We start from the raw sequence: 20,929 nt of genomic DNA, 5'->3' as shown, positions 1-20,929 counted from the left end.
AAGAAGGTCGCTGGTCTGATGAAACCAAAATTGAACTTTTTGGCTATCAGAGACTAAATGCTATGTTTGGCATAAGCCAAACACTGCACATCAACAAACACACACCATCCCTACCGTGAATCATGGTAATGGCTGCATCATGCTGTGGGGATGTTTCCCTGCAGCAGGCCCTGGAAGACTTGTGGAGGTAGGGGGTAAAATGAATACAGCAAAATACAGGAAAATAAATCCTGGAGGAAAACCTGATGCAGTCTGCAAGAGAACGGCAATTTGGGAGAAAATTTGTTTTCCAGCCAGACAATGACCCCAAGCATAAAGCCAAAGCTACACTGGAATGGCTTAAAATCGACAAAGTTAATGTCCTGGAGTGGCCAAGTCAGAGTCCAGACCTTATTCCAATTGAGAATTCGTGGCTGGACTTGAAGAGGGCTGTTCACTCACAAACCCCATGCAATCTGATAGAACTTGAGCAATTTTGTAAAGAAGAATGGGGAAAGATGGCAGTGTCCAGATGTGCAAAGCTGATAGAGACCTTTCCACACAGACTCAAGGCTGTAATTGCTGCCAAAGGTGCATCTACTAAATACTGATTTGAAGGGGGTGAGTAATTATGGATAAATTATTTTGTGTTTAATAATTGTAATAAATTTAGACCAATTTATAGAAGTTTGTTTTCACTTTGATATGAAAGATTCTTTTCTTTTGATTTCTGTCAAAAAAGCCAAATTAAATCCACTGTGTTGTAAAACAATAAAACGTGAAAACTTCCGGGGGGGGGGGGGGAATACATTTTATAGGGATTGTAAATAAATATTTCTCAGCATTCCTTTCATCTACTTGCCTATTCTACAGGACTGCCAATTTCTTTTCACTGTTCCAAGTTTTGAGTCATCTGTACACAGTACTCTAAATCAGTAATATATATCAAAAATAGTGCAGAGGATCTCCACTGTATACTTCCCTCCAGCTCAAATAACTCTTCACTCCGTTAAGTGTCACTTACCCAATGTTTTATCCCTCTGTACCCAGATTTTCCTATTCCATAGCCTTCAACAATCCGTGAGAAACTTAAGAGATGAAGGTGAAACGAAGGTAATTGTGCTTTCTTTATTTATTTTATTTAGAGACACATCGCTGAATAGGCCCTTCCAGCCCAACGAGCTGCACCACCAGGAACCCAGCTATTTAAGCCTAACCCAATCACAGGACGATTTGCAATGACAAATTAGTCTACTAAGCAGTACGTCTTTGGAATGTGGGAGGAAACCAGAGCACCCGGAGGAAACCCACACATGCACGGGAAGAATGTACAGACTACTTACAGACAGCACTGGAATTGAACTCTGAACTCTGACGCCCCGAGCTGTAACCATGCCACGCTTACTGCTAAGCCACTGTGTTGACCAAAAGTGAGAACTGTTCGTGGGTGACCAAATATAATTAAACCAGTAGAGAGAAACCAGAAATGTAAGAATAAGATTAGAATATGGTGTGTGTTCCCAAATAAAAATTCTTTTATACAAATGCACAAAGTATAAGGGGAAATAAATGCAGACGACAATTCAACTAAAAGTACAACGTGGTTGGCAACTTAAAGAATGAGAGCAGCATGCTGGGCATTTCAGATCGCAGGGGCTCATCAAATTTAACACCAGCAAAATGAAGGCAATTCAGAAAACAATGGCAGCAAAAGTCCAGCAGCAGCAGAGTGTCCCTATGCTGGGATTTTGAAGGAAGCAGGTGAGAACACTGCGGATTGCTCAAGTTATAACCTTGTACGTTCTCTCAACAGAGGAGCAAATCGGCAACATTACCAAAAGTTGACCAATGCCTCTGAATCCAGGAGTCGGCTGGAGGCTGAAGACAGTCTGTCCTGGGGTTAGAGGACAGTGTGTGTGGGGGGTGTTGGGAGAGGAGGGACACATGGCAGTTTTGCTGCTCTTGCTTTATTGCTCGGAGTGTTATGTTTTGTTACGTTCTGTGTTGTGCTATCTAACATTGTTATGTTGGCGGCAGAATGTTGGTGACATTTGAGGGCTGCCCCCAGCACCTTCTTAGGGTGTGCTGGTTATTTACACAAGTGACAGATTTCACTGTATGCTCCGATACACATGTGATAAATAAATTTAAATCTGAATGTGAATCACATTTCACTCTGCCATTTCTTAAAGATAGGTATGGGATGGTGCTAGGAAGTTATTAACACAATTAGTCCAGCACCTGCTGTCATGATATTAGTTGAGTTTATAATTAAGACTAGAGACACTAAACTTCTTGAAAACTTTCAGCTGATCAGAGAAGATGGTCCTGGATTACCGGACAAACCTATTTAAATTTTTTGAGGAGCTGACTGAACTAGTGGACAGAGAAAGGTTTAAGGATGTGGCTTGTATGGAGAACCAGTTATTTGTGCGTGTTACTACAATTATCTTGTGAATTTCTAGGAAGCATGTCAGAAAGTGCCCCATTTGAGACTGTTAAGATAAAGGAAGGAAATAAGATACCTGGGCAGGAAATTGGGTGAAGATGGCAATAATGCATTTTAAGCAGAAAAATGTGATGTCCCTAGAGGCAAGCAAAAAGTTATAATTGATTAAAATAATATGTAGAGATGGGGTAAATGCCAGCAGGTTTTTTTCCACTGAGAATGGATGAGACTGGAACTTGAGGTCATGGGTTAAGGGTGAAAGGTGAAATGTCTGTTGGAATCCTGAGGGGGACCTTTGGGGTGGTGAGAGAGCGGTATGAGCTGACAGTGGAAGTGCTGGATGCAGGGTTGATTTCAACATTTAAGAGAAGTTTGGATAAGTGTGTGGATGGGATGTACATGGAGGGCAATAGTCCCGGTGCAGGTCAATGGGAATAATAGTTCGGCATGCAGTACTCTTTGTCTCTTAGAGGCGTATGTGGAGCGGAGAGTCAGTTCCTTTTTCCCAGGGTGCTGATGGATAACACCAGAGCACATACTTTTAAGGTGAGTAGAGGAAGGTCTGAGGGAGATGCCAGAGGTAGTAATTTACACAGAGAGTGATGGGTTTGTGGAGTACACTGGCAGGTGTGGTGGTAGAGGCAGATACATTGGGGATGTTTAAAATACTCTTAGATAGGCACATGGGTTGAAAGAAAAATGGAGGATTATGGGCTAAGTAGGAGGGAAGGGCTAGATTGATTATGGAATAGGTTACAAGGTTGGGACTCAGCAGGATAATAGTCTGGCACGTACTAGATGGGCCAAAAGGCCTGTTTCTGTGCTATAGTGCTCTGTGACTCTATGATGTTGCTGGATTACATAAATGAGCAAGGCTACAGCAAACTGATTTCAGTGAGGCAAATGTAAGATACTTAGATTTATAAAGGATAGATCCAAGTACTTTCCGGATTATGGAAAGGTAGGAAAAAGTGAAGATTCGGAAAAGCTTAGCATGTTGTAGGCACAGAAAGCAATCATAAAAGTTAAAAGGAAAATGGGACTTGGATCTAGAACAAGGGTTCCCACAGTGGGATCCATGGACCCCTCAATTAATGGTAGGGGTCCATGGCATAAAAAAAGATTGGGAACTCCTTATCTAGAGGTTTAAGTACAAAGGGAAAGAACTTACATGCAGTCATATAAGCCCTCTGCTCTTCTCGATGGATCTCATATAAGGTCCATCTAGAAGACTTAATTCAATCCTGAGGACTACCATTACATGATAGATGGACTCCCAGGATTAAATTTTAGGGATTATCACATTGTTTTTTTTTTAACTATTTCAGAATATATGGGGTGGTTTGTTAAGTTTTAAGAACTTCCTAGCTTTAGCAGAGCTGCCAAATGGCAATGAAGGAGCTAGGAGAAGCACAGATATCTCAGAGCGTCTGTGTGGTTGTACAAGATGGTGCGGGTCATACTAATGGCTATACATAGCTAACAGCATCAGTTGCTATTATGAGGGGCTTCATTTGAAGATGATTGAAGGAAAGCACAAAAGGGATGTCAGAAGTAAGTTTTTTTTTACACAGAGTGGTGGGTGTGTGGAATGCACTGCCAGGGGTGGTGGGAGAGGCAAATACATTTGGGACAGCTAAGAAATTCTTAGGCATATGGATGATGGAGGGCTATGTAGGAGGGACAGGTCAGATTGTTCTTCGAGTAGGCTAAAAGGTCGGCACAACATCGTGGGCTGGAAGTTTACAGCCAAAGTTCACCTTGCAGTCCTTTGAGATGAGGAACCACGTTGCACCAGTCTCTTTTTCGCTGCTTCACCATCTAAAGACAAGGCATTGAGGAAAGTGACTTACCCTTCTTTGGTGTTTTTTTGGTGGTCTTGGGTGCCTTGGTGGTTTTATGAGGTGATTTGGTAGTTTGAAGGAAATCTGACCGGCCAATATCTCCTACAGAAACTAAGGGAAAGAGATTTGTGCAGGATAACTACAACAGTTATTGAGATCACACAAAATTAAAAGCTATGGCATTAAAGGTTCATGGAGACATTTTCAAGATAAAGAAACAGTGATGTGAGAATGCTAGGAAAAGGGGATTTGAACCCAGCAGAGGCAGTGAATCAGGTTAGTCTGTTCACTTTCTGTCTCTTATGGATTTTGAGGATCAGCTGGAAGGACTGACATAGTGATACTAGTGTACTGGAGGAGGCCAACATGAACAGCATCTCCATCACGATAAAACAGCACCAGCTCCAATGGACAGATCAGGCCCAGCTCACATCTCCTCAAACTGATCCTTTACTCCCAGTTGAAGGCAGGTCCGGGAGCATCTGGTGGGCAAAGGAAACACTTCAGAGATAACATCAAAATCAGCCTGAGGAAATCCAACATTACATCTGAAAACTGGGAAGACACCGCACTCAGTAGATACACCTGGTGGAAATCTGTTCAAGAGGGAGCTGTGCTACACAAGAGTGACTTCTACTGTGCTGCACAGAGAAGTGGCAGCTGTGAAAGGAGAGACTGAACAAGCAAAAGACCCAGACATGGCCACCACTTACTCCTGCCCACACTGCACCAGAATATATGGATCCCTGATCAGCCTCTACAGGCACCTGAGGACCCACCAATACCCAACCTCTTACGAGAGCAGCAAACTCCAGCTGTGGGATTGCACTATACAGAAGGGTATCTCCTTTAATTTCATAGCCAACAGAATTAATACCTCTGAGAACACCAAGATTTAAGACTTTCTTATTGTCATTCTTCAGTACACAAGTGTAAAGGAGAACAAAATGATTGTTACTCCACTTCCGATTCAGCACAAAAAAACAATATAAGCATACAGAACACAATAAATATAAAAGGATTTATAAGCACAATGTAATGCATGTGGCTGTGTCAGTGTAGGTATGAGGTATGGAGTGTAAGTGTAAAGTGACAGTGCTGAGTGAAGGGTGCTGAGGAGCTGTGGCTGATGTGAACGTGGTGGCGGTGGGATGGGTTAATGGGTGGAGGTGTTGTTCAGTCTGATGGCTTGGGGGAAGAATGTTTCTGACTTGGTGGTCCTGGTGTGGATGTTCTGTAGCCTCTTCCCTGATGGGAGTGGGACAAACAGTCCATGAGCAAAGTGAATGGGGTAGGTGCTTTAGTTCCTTAGAGATGAACTTGATTCAAAACTGCTGAAGCTTGTTCAAGATAAGAGGCAAACACACACAAACAGGAGAAAATCTGCAGATACTGGAAAAATCCAAGGGAAACACACACAAAATGCAGGAGGAACTCAGCAGGTCAGGCAGCATCAATGGAAGTGAATGAACAGTTGATGTTTTGGACTGAGACCCTTCATCAGAATTGGAAAGAAAGAAGAGAAGTTAAGAGCTTCATTTCCATCATATCACTAACTTCCATGACTCAAACTTGACTTCGGTATTGACTTGCTAATCTGATTAGATGGAAGTTGCTTACATATTTTAACTGTCTGTTGTACTGGCTATCCCCACAAGACTTCGAAAACCTCAAAGCTTTGACAAGTCTCAATGTTTTAGAAACAGCTTCTTCCCCTCTGCCATCAGATTTCTGAATGGACAATGAACCAACCTCACTATTTTTGCTCTCTTTTTGCACCACTTAATTAATTGATTTTTAAAGTATATTTCTTACCATAATTTATAATTCTTTAATGTATTACATTATACTGATGCCGTAAAATAACAAATTTCATGACACATGTCAATGATATGAAACCTGATTCTGATTCAAACAAAATGTTTCAGGCTTGGTCATGGGTTTAAACCCAAATGTATGACACAGTATTTGGCTGGAATTAATGGAAGGGAAGACAAAACAGAGCAGCCTTTCAGGCAAAATGTTAAACTTTGCCACGCTACCATCTCAAGTGAATATTTAATGGCAATATACAAAGAGACACAGGAGAGTCTCTCAATTAGCATCATTAAGACAAATGAACTGGTTAATTATCATACTGTCCTTCTGGGTCTTGCTGTATCTGAATGGCTACTTGGTTTCCCTGTCTTATAATACTGACTGTACCCAAAAAGCTTCTGATTGTCTATACAGGAGGCAATGGGAAAAGGATAAATTATCTGGCCCTCAGTAGCTAATAAAGTGGCCACTGTGCATGTTCGTGGTCTTCTGCTGCTGTATCCAATTCAAGGTTGGACGTGTTGTACGTTCAGAGATGCTCAACTGCACATCACTGTGGTAACACGTGGATATTTGAGTTCCTGTCACCTTCCTGTCAGCTTGAACCATTCTGGCCATTCTCCTCTGACCTCTCTCATTAACAAAGTGTTTCTGCCCACAGAACTGCCACTCACTGGATGCTTTTAAAAAAATTTTCACACCATTCTCTGTAAACTCTAGAGACCATTGTGCATGCAAATCTCAGAAGATCAGCAGTTCCTGAGATACTCAAACCACCCCACATGGCACCAACTATCATTCCATAGTCCTGATAAAGGGTCTTGGATCGAAACATTAAGTGTACTCTTTTCCATAGATGCTGAGTTCCTCCAACATTTTGTGTGTGTTGCATCTGCAGATTTTCTCTTGTTTGTGATTCTATGGTCAAAGTTACTTAGATCACATTTGCTCCCCATTCTGATGTTTAGTCCGAAGAACGATGAACCTCTTGGCCATGTCTGCATGCTTTTATGCATTGTGTTGCTGCCACATGATTGACTGACTAGATAATTGCATTAATGAGCAGGTGTTCCTTATGAAGTGGTCACTGAGAGCAGATTTCAATTCCCCAATTTTTTGAAGAATATTACAAATGTCCTCTTTAAATACCTGATCTGGTCTGCTGAATGCTCAGGGGTAGGGAAGTCCAGATATTCACCACTGTTTGTGAGAAGAAATTCCAAAGCTCATCTTTTGTTTTAAATGACTGCTCCCTTATCCTGTAATTATGTCTACACATTTGAGACTTCTAAGCGAACATCTATCCTGTTTTGCCCAACGAGGATGCTGGGAATCCAGAGCGGCACATGCGAAATGCTGGAGGAGCTCAGCAGATCAGGCAGCATCTGTGGACAGGAATAAACAGTCGATGTTTCGGGCTGAAATCCTTGTGAGAGGACTGGAAAGGAAGGGTGAAGAAGCCAGAATAAGAAGGCGTGGGGAGGGGGAGGGAAGGAGTGCAGCCAGGTGGGCGTGGGAGTCGGTGCGCTCCACTGAAGGCGGTGTGGCGTGGCATCCAAGCTGGAGTCGATGCTGCCCCCCGGTGTTCGCTCAGCAGAAGACAAGCTGTATTGTGTTTTTTTTAATATAATTTTTTAATTAGTTTTTCAAAACATTTTACAAAATTAAAAACCCCAAATCCCAATGAGGAGCATTAATACAGAGCAAGGTTAAGCATACAATAACAATATGCTACAGAGGAAGAGAATTTAACAAAAAAGCCCCAAAATTAAAGACAAGTGAGCTTAGTGTCCTCCCCAAACCCCACAACACAAGAAAAAAAAACAATTCCAGACCAACCACCACACAATATAGAGAGTATAAGTCCGGACAGTCAAACTCCCAGACTGTGAATACACTTAGCAACAGAGGATAATAATGCCTACTACCAGAAAAAAAAAGGGAGCTGAAAGCAAGGGACCGAAAAGAAAAAAAAACCCTAGTCAAGAGGAAGGTTATGAAAGTACTCGATAAAAGGCCCCCAGATCTTATGGAACTTTAAATCCGAATTGAGAACTGAATAATGAATTTTTTCGAGGTCCAAGCAGGCCATAATGTCGTAAAGCCATTGCGCATGAGTGGGCGGGGCAACATCTCTCCATCTAAGGAGGATCAAGCGTCTCGCCAGGAGAGAGGCAAAGGATAGTATTCGGCATTTGGTTGGACCCAGACATAAATCTGTCTCGCCCCAAAAACCGAACAGAGCAATTAAGGGGTTAGGTTCTAGGTGCTGATTCAGAATATACGATAGTGTAGCGAAGACATCTTTCCAGAATTTCTCCAAGCTAGGACAGAGCCAGTACATATGGATGAGAGAGGCCACGCCCCTCTTGCATTTATCACAGAGCGGACTAATGCCAGGGAAGAATCGAGATAGTTTAGATTTAGACATGGGGGCTCTATGAACAATCTTAAACTGTAAGAGACAATGGCGAGCACAAAGAGAGGTTGAGTTAACCGATTTGAGAACTGAGTCCCAGCTCTCCTCGGATAAGGAGATATTTAAATCCTGCTCCCAGGCCATTTTAATTTTATCCACAGGGGCCCGTCGTAAGGCTGCTAGTTTATCTTGGATAATTGAAATTAAACCTTTACCTAGTGGATTAATGGAGAGAAATAGGTCCATAGTATTTTTCGCAGGCATTTCAGGAAAGTTAGGAATTAAAGGAGCAGTAAAGTGTCGGATTTGGAGATATCTGAAAAAGTGAGCGTTAGGCAGGTTGAACTTAACAGAGAGCTGTTGAAAAGAAGCGAAGCGGTTATCAATGAAGAGATCTTCAAAATGTCTAATGCCCTTCCTGTACCAAACATGGAATGCTGAATCGAACGTGGTAGGTAAAAAAAGGTGATTATGTGCGACAGGGCTAGAAATGGAAAACCCCTGGAAACCATAGCATTTCCTGAACTGAGCCCATATACGCAAAGTGTGTCTAACCAGAGGATTAGCTATTGATCTGGGCAGACTGCTAGGGAGTGCAGAGCCAAGAAGTGCAGATATAGATAATTCTTTAGTGGAGCTCAACTCCATTGCCACCCAGTTAGGGCACTCGGGTTGACCGTGGAAGAAAGACCAGAAGGCAGCACAACGTATATTAGCTGCCCAGTAATATAAACGAAAGTTAGGTAAAGCCATGCCACCCTCTTTTTTAGCTTTTTGGAGGTGGATTTTATTAATTCTAGAGCGCTTATTCTGCCACAGATATGACAAAATAATAGAGTCTAAGGAATCAAAAAAAGATTTAGGAATAAAAATTGGGATAGATTGAAATAAGTATAAGAACTTGGGGAGAACATACATTTTAGATAGATAGATAGATAGATAGATACTTTATTCATCCCCATGGGGAAATTCAACTTTTTTTTCCAATGTCCCATACACTTGTTGTAGCAAAACTAATTACATACAATACTTAACTCAGTAAAAAATATGATATGCATCTATATCACTATCTCAAAAAGCATTAATAATAGCTTTTAAAAAGTTCTTAAGTCCTGGCGGTTGAATTGTACAGCCTAATGGCATTGGGGAGTATTGACCTCTTCATCCTGTCTGAGGAGCATTGCATCGATAGTAACCTGTCGCTGAAACTGCTTCTCTGTCTCTGGATGGTGCTATGTAGAGGATGTTCAGAGTTTTCCATAATTGACCGTAGCCTACTCAGCGCCCTTTCGCTCAGCTACCGATGTTAAACTCTCCAGTACTTTGCCCACGACAGAGCCCGCCTTCCTTACCAGCTTATTAAGCTGGTAAGCTATTTGACAACATTGATACGACCTACCAAGGACATAGATAGAGGTGACCATTGTACCAGACTCTGTTTTGTGGCATATGAAAGATTGACAAAGTTTTCACGAAAGAGATCTTTAAACTTCCTTGTGACTGTAATTCCAAGATAAGTAAATTGATTATGGACTACTTTAAAAGGGAGATCACAAAATATTAGTTCTTGTGCTTCTTTATTAATTGGGAAAAGTTCACTCTTATGTAAGTTGAGTTTATAGCCAGAGATCTGGCTAAACTGGTCAAGAAGTGAAAACATCAGAGGTAAGGATGTAGACGGATATGAGAGAAAGAGTAGTAGGTCATCAGCATAGAGAGAGACTTTATGCTCAACACCCCCTCTCCAAATCCCGGGTCAGTTCAGGACATTTTCGAAATGCTATCGCCAGAGGTTCTATAGCCAAAATCAAAGAGAAAGGGACTTAAGGGGCATCTCTGACGGGTGCCACGTTGAGATTGATTACTTGGGATTTCTGAAAGTTAGTTAGAACAGAAGCAGTAGGACACAGGTCAGCAATTGGATCCAAGAGATGAAACTTTGGCCGAGGTCAAATTTTTCTAAGACTGCAAAAAGGTAGTTCCACTCTATACGATCAAATGCTTTCTCCGCATCAAGGGAGATAACACATTCAGGAGTCCCAGTTGGAACTGAGTATAAAATATTAAATAGACGCAGAATGTTAAAAAAAAGGGAGACGGTTTTTAATAAAGCCTGTTTGGTCATCAGAGATAATGGAGGGAATAACGGTTTCTAATCTATGAGCCAACACTTTAGCTAAGATCTTTACATCAACATTGAGCAGAGAGATCGGCCTGTACGAGGAACACTCTGTTGGGTCTTTGCCCTTTTTTAAAAGAAGAATAATAGATGCCTCATTGAAAGAGGGTGGCAATTTGCCGTAGTTAAACGAGTCAGATAATACTGAAAGTAACTGAGGAGAAAGAAGTGAGGAGAATGATTTATAAAATTCCACAGGGAACCCATCAGGTCCAGGAGATTTCCCTGAGGACAGTGCAGAAATTGCAAAAGATATTTCTTCTAGTGATATAGGTGCATTAAGTTTGGCTTTGAAATCAGATGAAAGTGAGGGGATATTCAGATTCTGTAAAAATTGATCCACAGAGGTATTGTCATTCAGGGATTCAGAGGAATAAAGCCGAGAATAAAAATTTTTAAATGCGTCATTAATTTCTAAATGATCCGATGTAAAGTCTCCGTTCTCCTTCCGGATCTTTGTAATATGTTGTTTGGCTTTAGAACGCCTCAGCTGATTGGCTAGGAATTTACCAGACTTATCCCCATGAATGTAAAAACGGCTCTTGCTTTCGAGAAGTTGGCGTTCAACAGGTTGAGAGGACAGAAGGTTAAATTTAGTTTGGAGTTCAACGTGCTTCTTGTATAATTCAGGGTTCTTAGTTTGGGCATATAATTGATCCACATCTTTAATCTGGTTAATGAGGTCTGCTCGATCTGCACGGGATCTTCTATTGAGATTTGCTGTGTAAGAGATTATTTGACCCCTCAGATATGCTTTCATGGCATCCCAGACAATCTGGGATGGCACTTCAGGTGATGTATTAGTGTTAAAATAGAAGGTTATCTGGTCTTTAATAAATTTTACGAAATCATCATCCGATAATAAAGTTGAGTCGAACCGCCAGTGTTTGTTCCTCTGAGGGAGACCGGGAAAGTTCAGAGAGAGGGTAATTGGGGCATGGTCAGAAATCAGTATACTCTGATAGTCACAAGTGTGGGCAAATGGGATAAGTTGGTTATCGAGTAGGAAATAGTCAATTCTAGTGAAGGTATGGTGAACATGTGAGAAAAAGGAATAATCTCTCTCCGTAGGATGGAGGAAACGCCATATATCAGAGATACCAAAATTAGAGAGAAACGACTGAATAGCTAAGGCAGATTTGGTAGGTGATCTGGTAACAGAGGACGATCGGTCCAGTTTAGGATCCAACCAACAGTTAAAGTCACCACCCAATATAAGAGAGTATGAGTTTAAGTCTGGTAGTGAGGAAAAAAACCGTTCAAAAAAGTTAACGTCATCAAAGTTGGGGGCATACAGGTTTGCTAGTGCAACTTTAGTGTTATATAGTTTACCAGAAACAATAATAAAATGGCCATTTGTATCAGATATTTTATTATGGAGTTCAAAAGGAATATTTGAGTTAATAAGAATGGAAACTCCCCTGGCTTTTGCGGCAAAGGATGAATGAAAATGCTGACCTGCCCACTTGGACAGAAGCCGGGAGTTATCGAAACAACGAATATGAGTTTCTTGGAGGAAAGCAATGTCAGCTTTGAGTTGTTTAATATGTGAGAATACCTTCCTCCTTTTAACAGGGTGGTTCAGTCCCTTTACATTCCAGCTCACAAATTTAAGTGCACTAGCCATTATCAATTACTAATGCATAAAAGGCAGCAGGCATATAAAAAATCAAGCGGTACAAGAGCAGAGATGTAAACATAGATTCGTAAGGTCAAAATATAAACATGTCCTAAACAATAAAGAAATGTTGGAACTGGAAAACCCACCCCACCCACACAACCCAAAACTAGAGGGCTACCAAAACAAGTAGCTAGCTCTACTAAAAAAATTAACCCAAATACAACTTCCAGATCTGTGTCATTGACAGCAGTTCCGTATAAATGCTATAACAAACAGTAACTAGTTTATGCACTAGAAAACATAACTACAGATTAGAACACCTTCTGCCGAGATATACAACTTAATACAGAGAAAATCGAAAGAAAACCAAAACTAACCTACCTGCGAAATATTATAGAAGGATAAAGTAAGAGAAAGGGGGAAAAAAAAAGTAAGAAGGAAAAAGAAAAAAAGAGGAAGGGGAAAATTATAAATTCAAGACGAGTATTTATCAACTGTTTACCGAGAAGGGAGAAAAAAACATTCAGAGAATGGAAAAAAAAGGGGGTGAAGAAAAGAAAAAGATAAAATAAATAAGTATTTAAAACAGAGGAAAAATAAATCAGCAGTTGAACTGTGAACCGACAAACAGGGAGGCCTTCACTAAAGACTTCAAACCTCCAAAACAAGTTAGATTTAGTTGTAGAACTCTGTAGGTAAAGTTATACAGAGGTGAAAATAGATTACACACACACCAAATCCCGGGAGAGATTGTCAACAGCCTTTAGAGTTTCAGTGAATAATGTCTGAGTGATTCAAGTGAATTCCGAGTCCAGAGAAAGTAATTTACTACGAGGAGTACTTATCCACCATTTTAGGAGGTCCGATCAGATTCCGAAGATGACTGGATAGCCGGAAGACTTGCCACAAACGCTTCAGCTTCCCTCGCTGATTTGAACCACTTGAATTCCCCGGTATTAAACTTGATCTTAGGTCAGCAAGATTATGAAAGGAAGGTTTGAAACCACGATCAAAAAGCACTTTCATTACGCCTTTATACTCAGCGCGCATCTTTAAGGTCTGGGGTGCAAAATCTTCCACAAAGTGAATGGTTGTATCCTGGAAAGAAAAAGAGCCTCTGCGATGTGCCTCCACGATCAGACTGTGTTTTACCTGGTATGATGGAAACACAAGATTACTGGTCGCGGACGGGTGCCCAGAATCCGGGGGGGGACCTTAATTCTGTTGTGCCCGTTCGAGCTCGGCGGGTTTGGAAGCAGATCCTTCCCGAATATCTCACAGAGAAAACTCGGCGAAAAACTTCACGGTTGACCCCTTCTCAGTTGCCTTCTGGTAATCCCAGAATTCTGATGTTGCAGCGTCTGCTGCGATTTTTGAGATCCACCATTTTGGAAAGAAGTTTATTAGATTTTCCTCTAAGCTGGAACAGAGAGTCTCCAAGTATCGAAACCCGACTTTCTAAGCTTCAGAAGTCGAATCGATGCGAGATAAGTGTTCAGCATGTTTGTCCACTTTATCATTGATCCGATCCAGTTTCCTCTTCTAACTGTTTGAAAGCGGTTTTAATTTCCTTTAAGATTTTGTCTCGGAGATTTTCAAGCGCCTCCATCGTGATGTCCGACGAGGTCGTAGTATTCTTTTCTCCCGGAATTAGAACTCTTGCTACGACATTGTAGGTTAGATATATTCACAGGCAAGTAAGAGATACCGAATTAATTCCTAACTAGCTTTATAAAATGGAGACATTTAGTGGCAGAGATTAGCGACAGTAACGTAACAAAAGTTCGGAGCAGCTAAGCAATCGCCATCTTACCGGAAGTGAGCTGTATTGTGTTTGATTGCAGATTGCTGCAACATTCTCATGGACTCAGGGTTTTACTGTATTTTACTGATATCTTATATATATGCTTGCTATCTTATGTGAGCCTTGTGCTATGTATGACTGTTGATACTGTGTTTTCACCTTGGCCCTGGAATAATGATGTTTCACTGGCTGTATTCATGGTATTCATGATGCATATTGCATACATTTCTCTGACATTAAATGTACCTATTGAACCTATTTCATGTATAGTGGAAAGATACTTAAACCTGAACTCACAACTTAGAAACAAACACAAATCACAGCTCACAACAGAATTAAATGATGTCAGGCAGTCAAAACAACTGACAGGCACAAAGGTAAAAGTAAAATGTTTGACTAGATGGCGTCTGCATTCAGCAGGCCAACGGTTTGTTAAAAAATGAGCCTCCCAACTTCCATTCTGTGCTTAATGTTATAATTTGTAACAGTGTTGTAACTTGAGACACTAACAATGTAAATACGTTGAAGCTCTAAAATATTCCAAAGTAAAGGTTGTGGTACATTTATTATTTAGAAAGTTTATGGATTATATTCCATTAACACTTAATTATGGGGTTATTCACAATTATATTTACATAGATTTAAAAATTATACTAATATTATATAAAAGAAAGTTCCAGCTGCCGTATAGCCGTGTAGCTTAGTGGGGAACATTGCCTGAAAGACATGTAGTACTCAGAAGAGTTCCCATATTTCACCTTGCAGCCACTTCTGCTACAGGAAGGACTCTGTAATTACCAGGTATACTGTTCCCACACTCTCCTTCCTACTTTAATGATGCTCCTTAAAGCTCCATCTTTGAAAGCCTTTGGTCACCCTGTAAGGTAATGTTCACAACCACAGTTAGGGTTCATAATAAGAGGCTGGTCTGAAGTGATGAGCTAATTACGTAAAGGACTCTTACTGCACTTTGTATTCAGTTTTTTGGAGTTCAGTAAGTGAATTGCTTCATTAATTTCCAAACATAAACCTACTCCACTGTCTTATTTGTGAAAACCCACAACCCATGTCAATATCTCATTTTATGGTGGAGTGTCAGATTTTATTTGATGGTGCTTCTGGGGCATTTTACTATGTTAACACTCTTACATAAACAAATTGGAAAGATGAGGGAGTGGAGAAGCAGAAAATCGGCTCACATGACTTTTCTTTACCAGGAAGGTTTTTAGAAGCTCAGTCCATTACATCCAAGATGGAGGCACAAGAGACTCAAATACTGGAATCTGGAAGTCAATGAGACAAGGAGCATCTGACCTGTTGAGTTCCTCCATCACTTTGCTTGTTGCCCCAATCTTTTCAAGTTCAAGTCAATCTGACTGACTTACCATCGACCCCTCCTTTCTTTGGTGCTTTGGTGGTTGTCACTCTCTTGGGAGGTTTGGTTGTTGGCTTGTCTGTAGGGGTGTCAAAGTCCAACAGGTCTTCGAGATTAAAATCCCCTGGAAGAAAATATATATAAATCTGGAATTAAACTAGAACAGTGGGAATAGAATGTTCTCAGAAGTCAAGCATATTAGGAATACATCAATGGACTTAAAACTCTTCCGACACTGATGTCTTCCTTGGGAGGGGATGCTGGTGAATGGAACCGGATGGGGTGGGGGTTTCTGTTGAGGAGTAGGAAGTATATGGTTAAGAAAAAGTTTGGAAAATGCCTCCCACACATTGAAAACATCTTTCAGACAATGGACACAAAATACAATCATTTTCCCTTGCGGCAGAAGTGGGGAAAGTGTGGATAAAATAAAGATGGGGTGGGAGATTGTAATACAACATGGAAGAAGGCCCAGCTTGTTCCTGCCAACCAGGATGTTCATCTAAACTAGTCCCGTTTGCTTGCATTTTGCAGTAATCTATGGTGGATTTGATGCTAGCAAGTGCCATGTTAGCATTCATTTCAAGAGGACTTGAATATAAAAGCAAGGATGTAATGTTGAGGCTTAATAACGCTCTGGTGAGACCTCACTTTGAGTATTGTGAGCAGTTTTGGGCCCCTTATCTAAGAAAGGATGTGTTGACATTGGAGAGGGTTCAAAGGAGGTTCATGAAAATGATTCTGGGATTGAAAAGCTTGTCACATGAAGAGTGTTTGAAGTCTTTGGGCCTGTATTCACTGGACTTCAGAAGAATGAGGGGTGAAACCTATCGAATGTTGAAAGTCCTCGATAGAGTGGATTTGGAGAGGATGTTTCCTGTGGTGGGTGAATCTAAGACCAGAGGACATGCCTCAGATTAGGGGGCATCCTTTTAGAATGCAGATAAGGAGGAATTTCTTTAGCCACAAATGGTGAATCTGAGGAATTTGTTGTCACAGGCAATTGTGGAGGCCAAATCATTGGGTATTTTAAAGGCAGAGGTTGATAGACTCTTAATTAGTCAGGGCATGAAGGGATAAAGGGAGAAGGCAGGAGATTGGGGATGAGAGAAAAATGGATCAGCCATGATGAAATGGCAGAGCAGACTCGATGGGCCAAATGGCCTAATTCTGCTCCTATATCTTATGGTTTTATGATGGATTTCTGAAGCATAGTCTGGAAATTATTTATGTGCCGATTTCACAGAATATTTCCATGTAGTTCTTGTCAGCATTATCAAACAAAAATTGAGGTTGATTTATATAAAGGTGATCTTACACAGGAATTCAAAGGCCACAAGAATATGACAAGAAGAGGGAGGAGCCAGATCAGGGAGACAATTGCAAATAAAAATGAGAAAAGTAGTATGTTTGATCCTTTATTATGAAATCAGCAAAGACGGACGGTCTTATAGTGATAACAAAACAACAAAACTAAATTAATGAAATAGCGAAATAAGATTGATTATCATTCAAATTAGCTTAATTAGTGAAGATCGTAAATACATGGTCAATAATAATAACAGGGTTGTCGTGGTGGAAGACTTTAATTTCCCAAATATTGATTGGCGTCTCCCTAAAGCGAGGTGTTTAGATGGGGTGGAGTTTGTTACATGTGTTCAGGAAGGTTTCCTGACACAATATGTAGATAAGGTGATGAGAGGCATTGATCATGTGGATAGTCAGAGGCTTTTTCCTAGGGCTGGAATGGCTAGCACGGGAGGACACAGGTTTAAGGTGCTTGGAAGTAGGGACAGAGGAGATGTCAGGGTAAGTTTTTTTACGCAGAGAGTGGTGAGTGTGTGGAATGGGTTGACGGCAACAGTGGTGGAGGTGGATACGCTAGGGTCTTTTAAGAGACTCCTGGACAGGTATATGGAGCTCAGAAAAATAGAGGCTATGGGTAACCCTAGGTAATTTCTCAGGTAAGGACATGTTCGGCACAGCTTTGTGGGCCGAAGGGCCTGTATTGTGCTGTAGGTTTTCTATGTTTCTAAGCCTACAAGAGGCGAGGCTGTACTTGATCTGGTATTGGGAAATGAACCTGGTCAGGTGTCAGGTCTCTCAGTGGGAGAGCATGTTGGAGATAGTGATCACAATTCTATCTCCTTTACCATAGCATTGGAGAGAGATAGGACCAGACAAGTTAGGAGAGCGTTTAATTGGAGTAAGGGGAAATATGAGGCTATCAGAGAAGAACTTGGAAGCATAAATTGGGAACAGATGTTCTCAGGGAAATGTACGGCAGAAATGTGGCAAATGTTCAAGAGATATTTGCGTGGTATTCTGCATAAGTGCATTCCAATGGGACAGGGAAGGATGATAGGGTACAGGAACTGTGGTGTACAAAGGCTGTTGAAAATCTAGTCAAGAAGAAAAGAAAAGCTTACGAAAGCTTCAAAAATCTAGGAAATGATAGAGATCTAGAAGATTATAAAGCTAGCAGGAAGGAGTTTAAGAATGAAATTAGGAGAGTCAGAAGGGACAATGAGAAGGGCTTGGTGGCCAGGATCAAGGAAACCCCCAAGGCATTCTACAAGTATGTGAAGAGCAAGAGGATAAGATGTGAGAGAATAGGATCAATCAAGTGTGACCGTGGAAAAGTGTGTACGGAATCAGAGGAGATAACAGAAATACTTAATGAATACTTTGCCTCAGTATTCACTATGGAAAAGGATCTTGGCGATTTTAGGGATGACTTAAAGTGGATTGAAAAGCTTGAGCATGTAGACATTAAGAAAGAGGATGTGCTGGAGCTTTTCGAGAGCATCAAGTTGGTTAAGTTGTAGATGTACTCCAGGCTACTGTTGGAGGCGAGGGAGGAGTTTGCTGAGCCTCTGGCGATGATCTTTGCATCATCAATGGGGACAGGAGAGGTTCCGGAGGATTGGAGATTTGCAGATGATTTTCGCTTATTTAAGAAAGGGAGTAGAGATAGCCTAGGAAATGTTAGACCAGTGAGTCTTACTTCAGTGGTTGGTAGATTGATGAAAAAGATCCTGAGAGGCAAGATTTATGAACATTTGGATAGGTGTAATATGATTAGGAATAGTCAGCATGGCTTTATCAAAGGCAGGTTGTGCCTGACGAGCCTGATTGAATTTTTTGAGGATGTGACTAAACACATTGATGAATGTAGAGCAGTAGATGTAGTGTATATGGATTTCAGCAAGGCATTTGATAAGGTACCCCATGCAAGACTTATTGAGAAAGTAAGGAGGCATGGGATCCAAGGGGACCTTGCTTTGTGGATCCAGAACTGGCTTGCTCACAGAAGGCAAACAGTGGTTGTAGATGGGTTGTAGTCTGTATGGAGGTCGGACACCTGTATGGAAGGGGTGCCTCGGGGATCTGTTCTGGGACCCCTTCCTTTCGTGATTTTTATAAATGACCTGTATGAGGAAGTGGAGGGATGGGTTAGTAAATATGCTGATGACACAAAGGTTGGTGGTGTTGTGGATAGTGTGGAGGGCTGTCAGAGGTTACTGCGGGACATCGATAGGATGCAATACTGGGCTGAGAAGTGGCAGATGGAGTTTAACTCAGATTAAGTGTGAGGTGGTTCATTTTGGTAGGTCAAACATAATGGCAGAATATAGTATTAATGGCAAGACTCTTGGCAATGTGGAGGATCAGAGGGATCTTAGGGTCTGAGCCCATAGGACACTCAAAGCTGCTGCGTAGGTTGACTCTGTTGTTAAGAAGGCATACGGTGCATTGGCCTACATCAACTGTGGGATTATGTTTAAGAGCCAAGAGGTAAAGTTACAGCTATATAGGACCCTGATCAGACCCCACTTGGAGTACTACACTCATTTCTGGTCACCTCACTACAGGAAGGATGTGGAAGCCATAGAAAGGGTGCAGAGGAGATTTACAAGGATGTTGCCTGGATTGGGGAGCATGCCTAATGAGAATAGGTTGAGTGAATTTGGCCTTTTCTCTTTGGAGTGATGGAGGATGAGATGTGACCTGATAGAGGTGCATAAGATGATGAGAGGCATTGATCGTGTGGATAGTCAGAGGCTTTTTCCCAGGGCGGAAATGGCTAACACGAGAGGGCACAGTTTTAAGGTGCTTGGAAGTAAGCACAGAGGAGACGTCAGGGCATGTTTTTATACACAGAGAGTGGTGAGTGTGTGGAATGGACTGCCAGCGACGGTGGTGGAGGTGGATACGATAGGGTCTTTTAAGAGATTCCTGGATAGGTACATGAAGCTTAGAAAAATAGAGGGCTATGGGTAACCCTAGGCAATTTCTAAAATAGGTAAATGTTTGGTACAGCATTGTGGGCCGAAGGGCCTGTATTGTGCTGTAGGTTTTCTATGTTTCTGTGTTTCTATTCCTTGTAGCTTTACTATTCACTGTACAAGTCCTACACTAGTCAAACACCTGGCTCTTCTCTCGACTGAACGGCCATTTGTCAACCCTGACCCACTTACTTAGCTGACCAAGATCCCCCTTATAATTTTTGATAACTTTGTTCATGTTCTTTTAGGCTTGACTGTTCCAGTGGTGGAACAGTTACATCGGGAAGTTACATTGCAGGCTTAGCTATGTACGCGCCGAGCAAAAGGTAGAATTTTGTAGATGTACACAATCTTACAGTGGAAGTGAGATATGAGTCCTTCAGTAATTTGGAGTCAAATCCATATTTACGGCACTAAAGCCAGCTCTCCAAAAGTATTCAGTTGGTTGTAGAATTCAAGGAATTATACTCAAGAAATTAGGAGCCATGGTAGAGTAGCGGTTAGCGCGATGCTATTACAGCTCAGGGCCTTGGGGTTCGGAGTTCGATTCCAGCATCCTCTGCATGTTCTTCCTATTAGTGGATGAATTTCCTTTGGGTGCTCCAGTTCCCTCCTACATTCCAAAGGTGTACTGGTTAGTAAGTTAATTGGTCACTTTCTTGAAAATGTACCTTTAAGTCCCAAGTTTCAATGTTGAGCAATGTTGGTAACAAATGTGGTTATCCTGAACAAACTGTTTTCCAATCGAAGCCCAACGGTCAAATCGGAAGTCTGGAAGTCGAGGCCTGGTGGCCAGAGTCCTGGGTCTGTGAGTCCACTATGGAAGTCAAAGGCCCAAAGTCTGTGAGCCCAAGTCCACTGGAGGTTGGAGGCTGACAACAGCCTGTCCTGAGGTTAGAGGACTGTGTGTGTGGGGGTGGTAGGAAGGAGGGACAGAACTTGTTTTGCTGTTGTTGTTTACTGGACATGCTATGTTGGCTCAGGAATGTGTGGCAACACTTGTGGCCTGTCCCAATACATCGTAAACTGTGTCGATTGTTAGCACAAATGATACATTCCACTGTATGTGTTGATATACATGACATATATAAATGAATCTGAGCTGATCAGTTCTGATCTGACCTATCTTTCTACAGATGATCTACCTCAAAC

General features: G+C 41.5%; 1 protein-coding gene across 4 annotated transcripts in view; it reads right to left on the bottom strand.

Moving 5' to 3' along the window:
* Nucleotides 1-20,929, bottom strand: part of cd99l2 (CD99 molecule-like 2) — a 227,591-nt gene that overhangs the window by 43,955 nt on the left and 162,707 nt on the right. For all 4 annotated transcript variants that reach the window (XM_073057826.1, XM_073057825.1, XM_073057823.1 and 1 more), the window contains exons 4-5: nucleotides 15,499-15,612; nucleotides 4,282-4,383 (exon numbers count right to left, since the gene is read on the bottom strand). In XM_073057826.1, coding sequence (XP_072913927.1) covers nucleotides 4,282-4,383; nucleotides 15,499-15,612 — 216 coding nt within the window. The remainder of the gene's footprint in view (nucleotides 1-4,281; nucleotides 4,384-15,498; nucleotides 15,613-20,929) is intronic.

The sequence above is a fragment of the Hemitrygon akajei genome, chromosome 10 (genome assembly GCF_048418815.1).
Source record: "Hemitrygon akajei chromosome 10, sHemAka1.3, whole genome shotgun sequence".
In the NCBI taxonomy this organism is placed as follows: domain Eukaryota; kingdom Metazoa; phylum Chordata; class Chondrichthyes; order Myliobatiformes; family Dasyatidae; genus Hemitrygon; species Hemitrygon akajei.
Note: the sequence above shows the minus strand (reverse complement) of the source record. Positions and strands in the feature narration are given on the sequence as shown.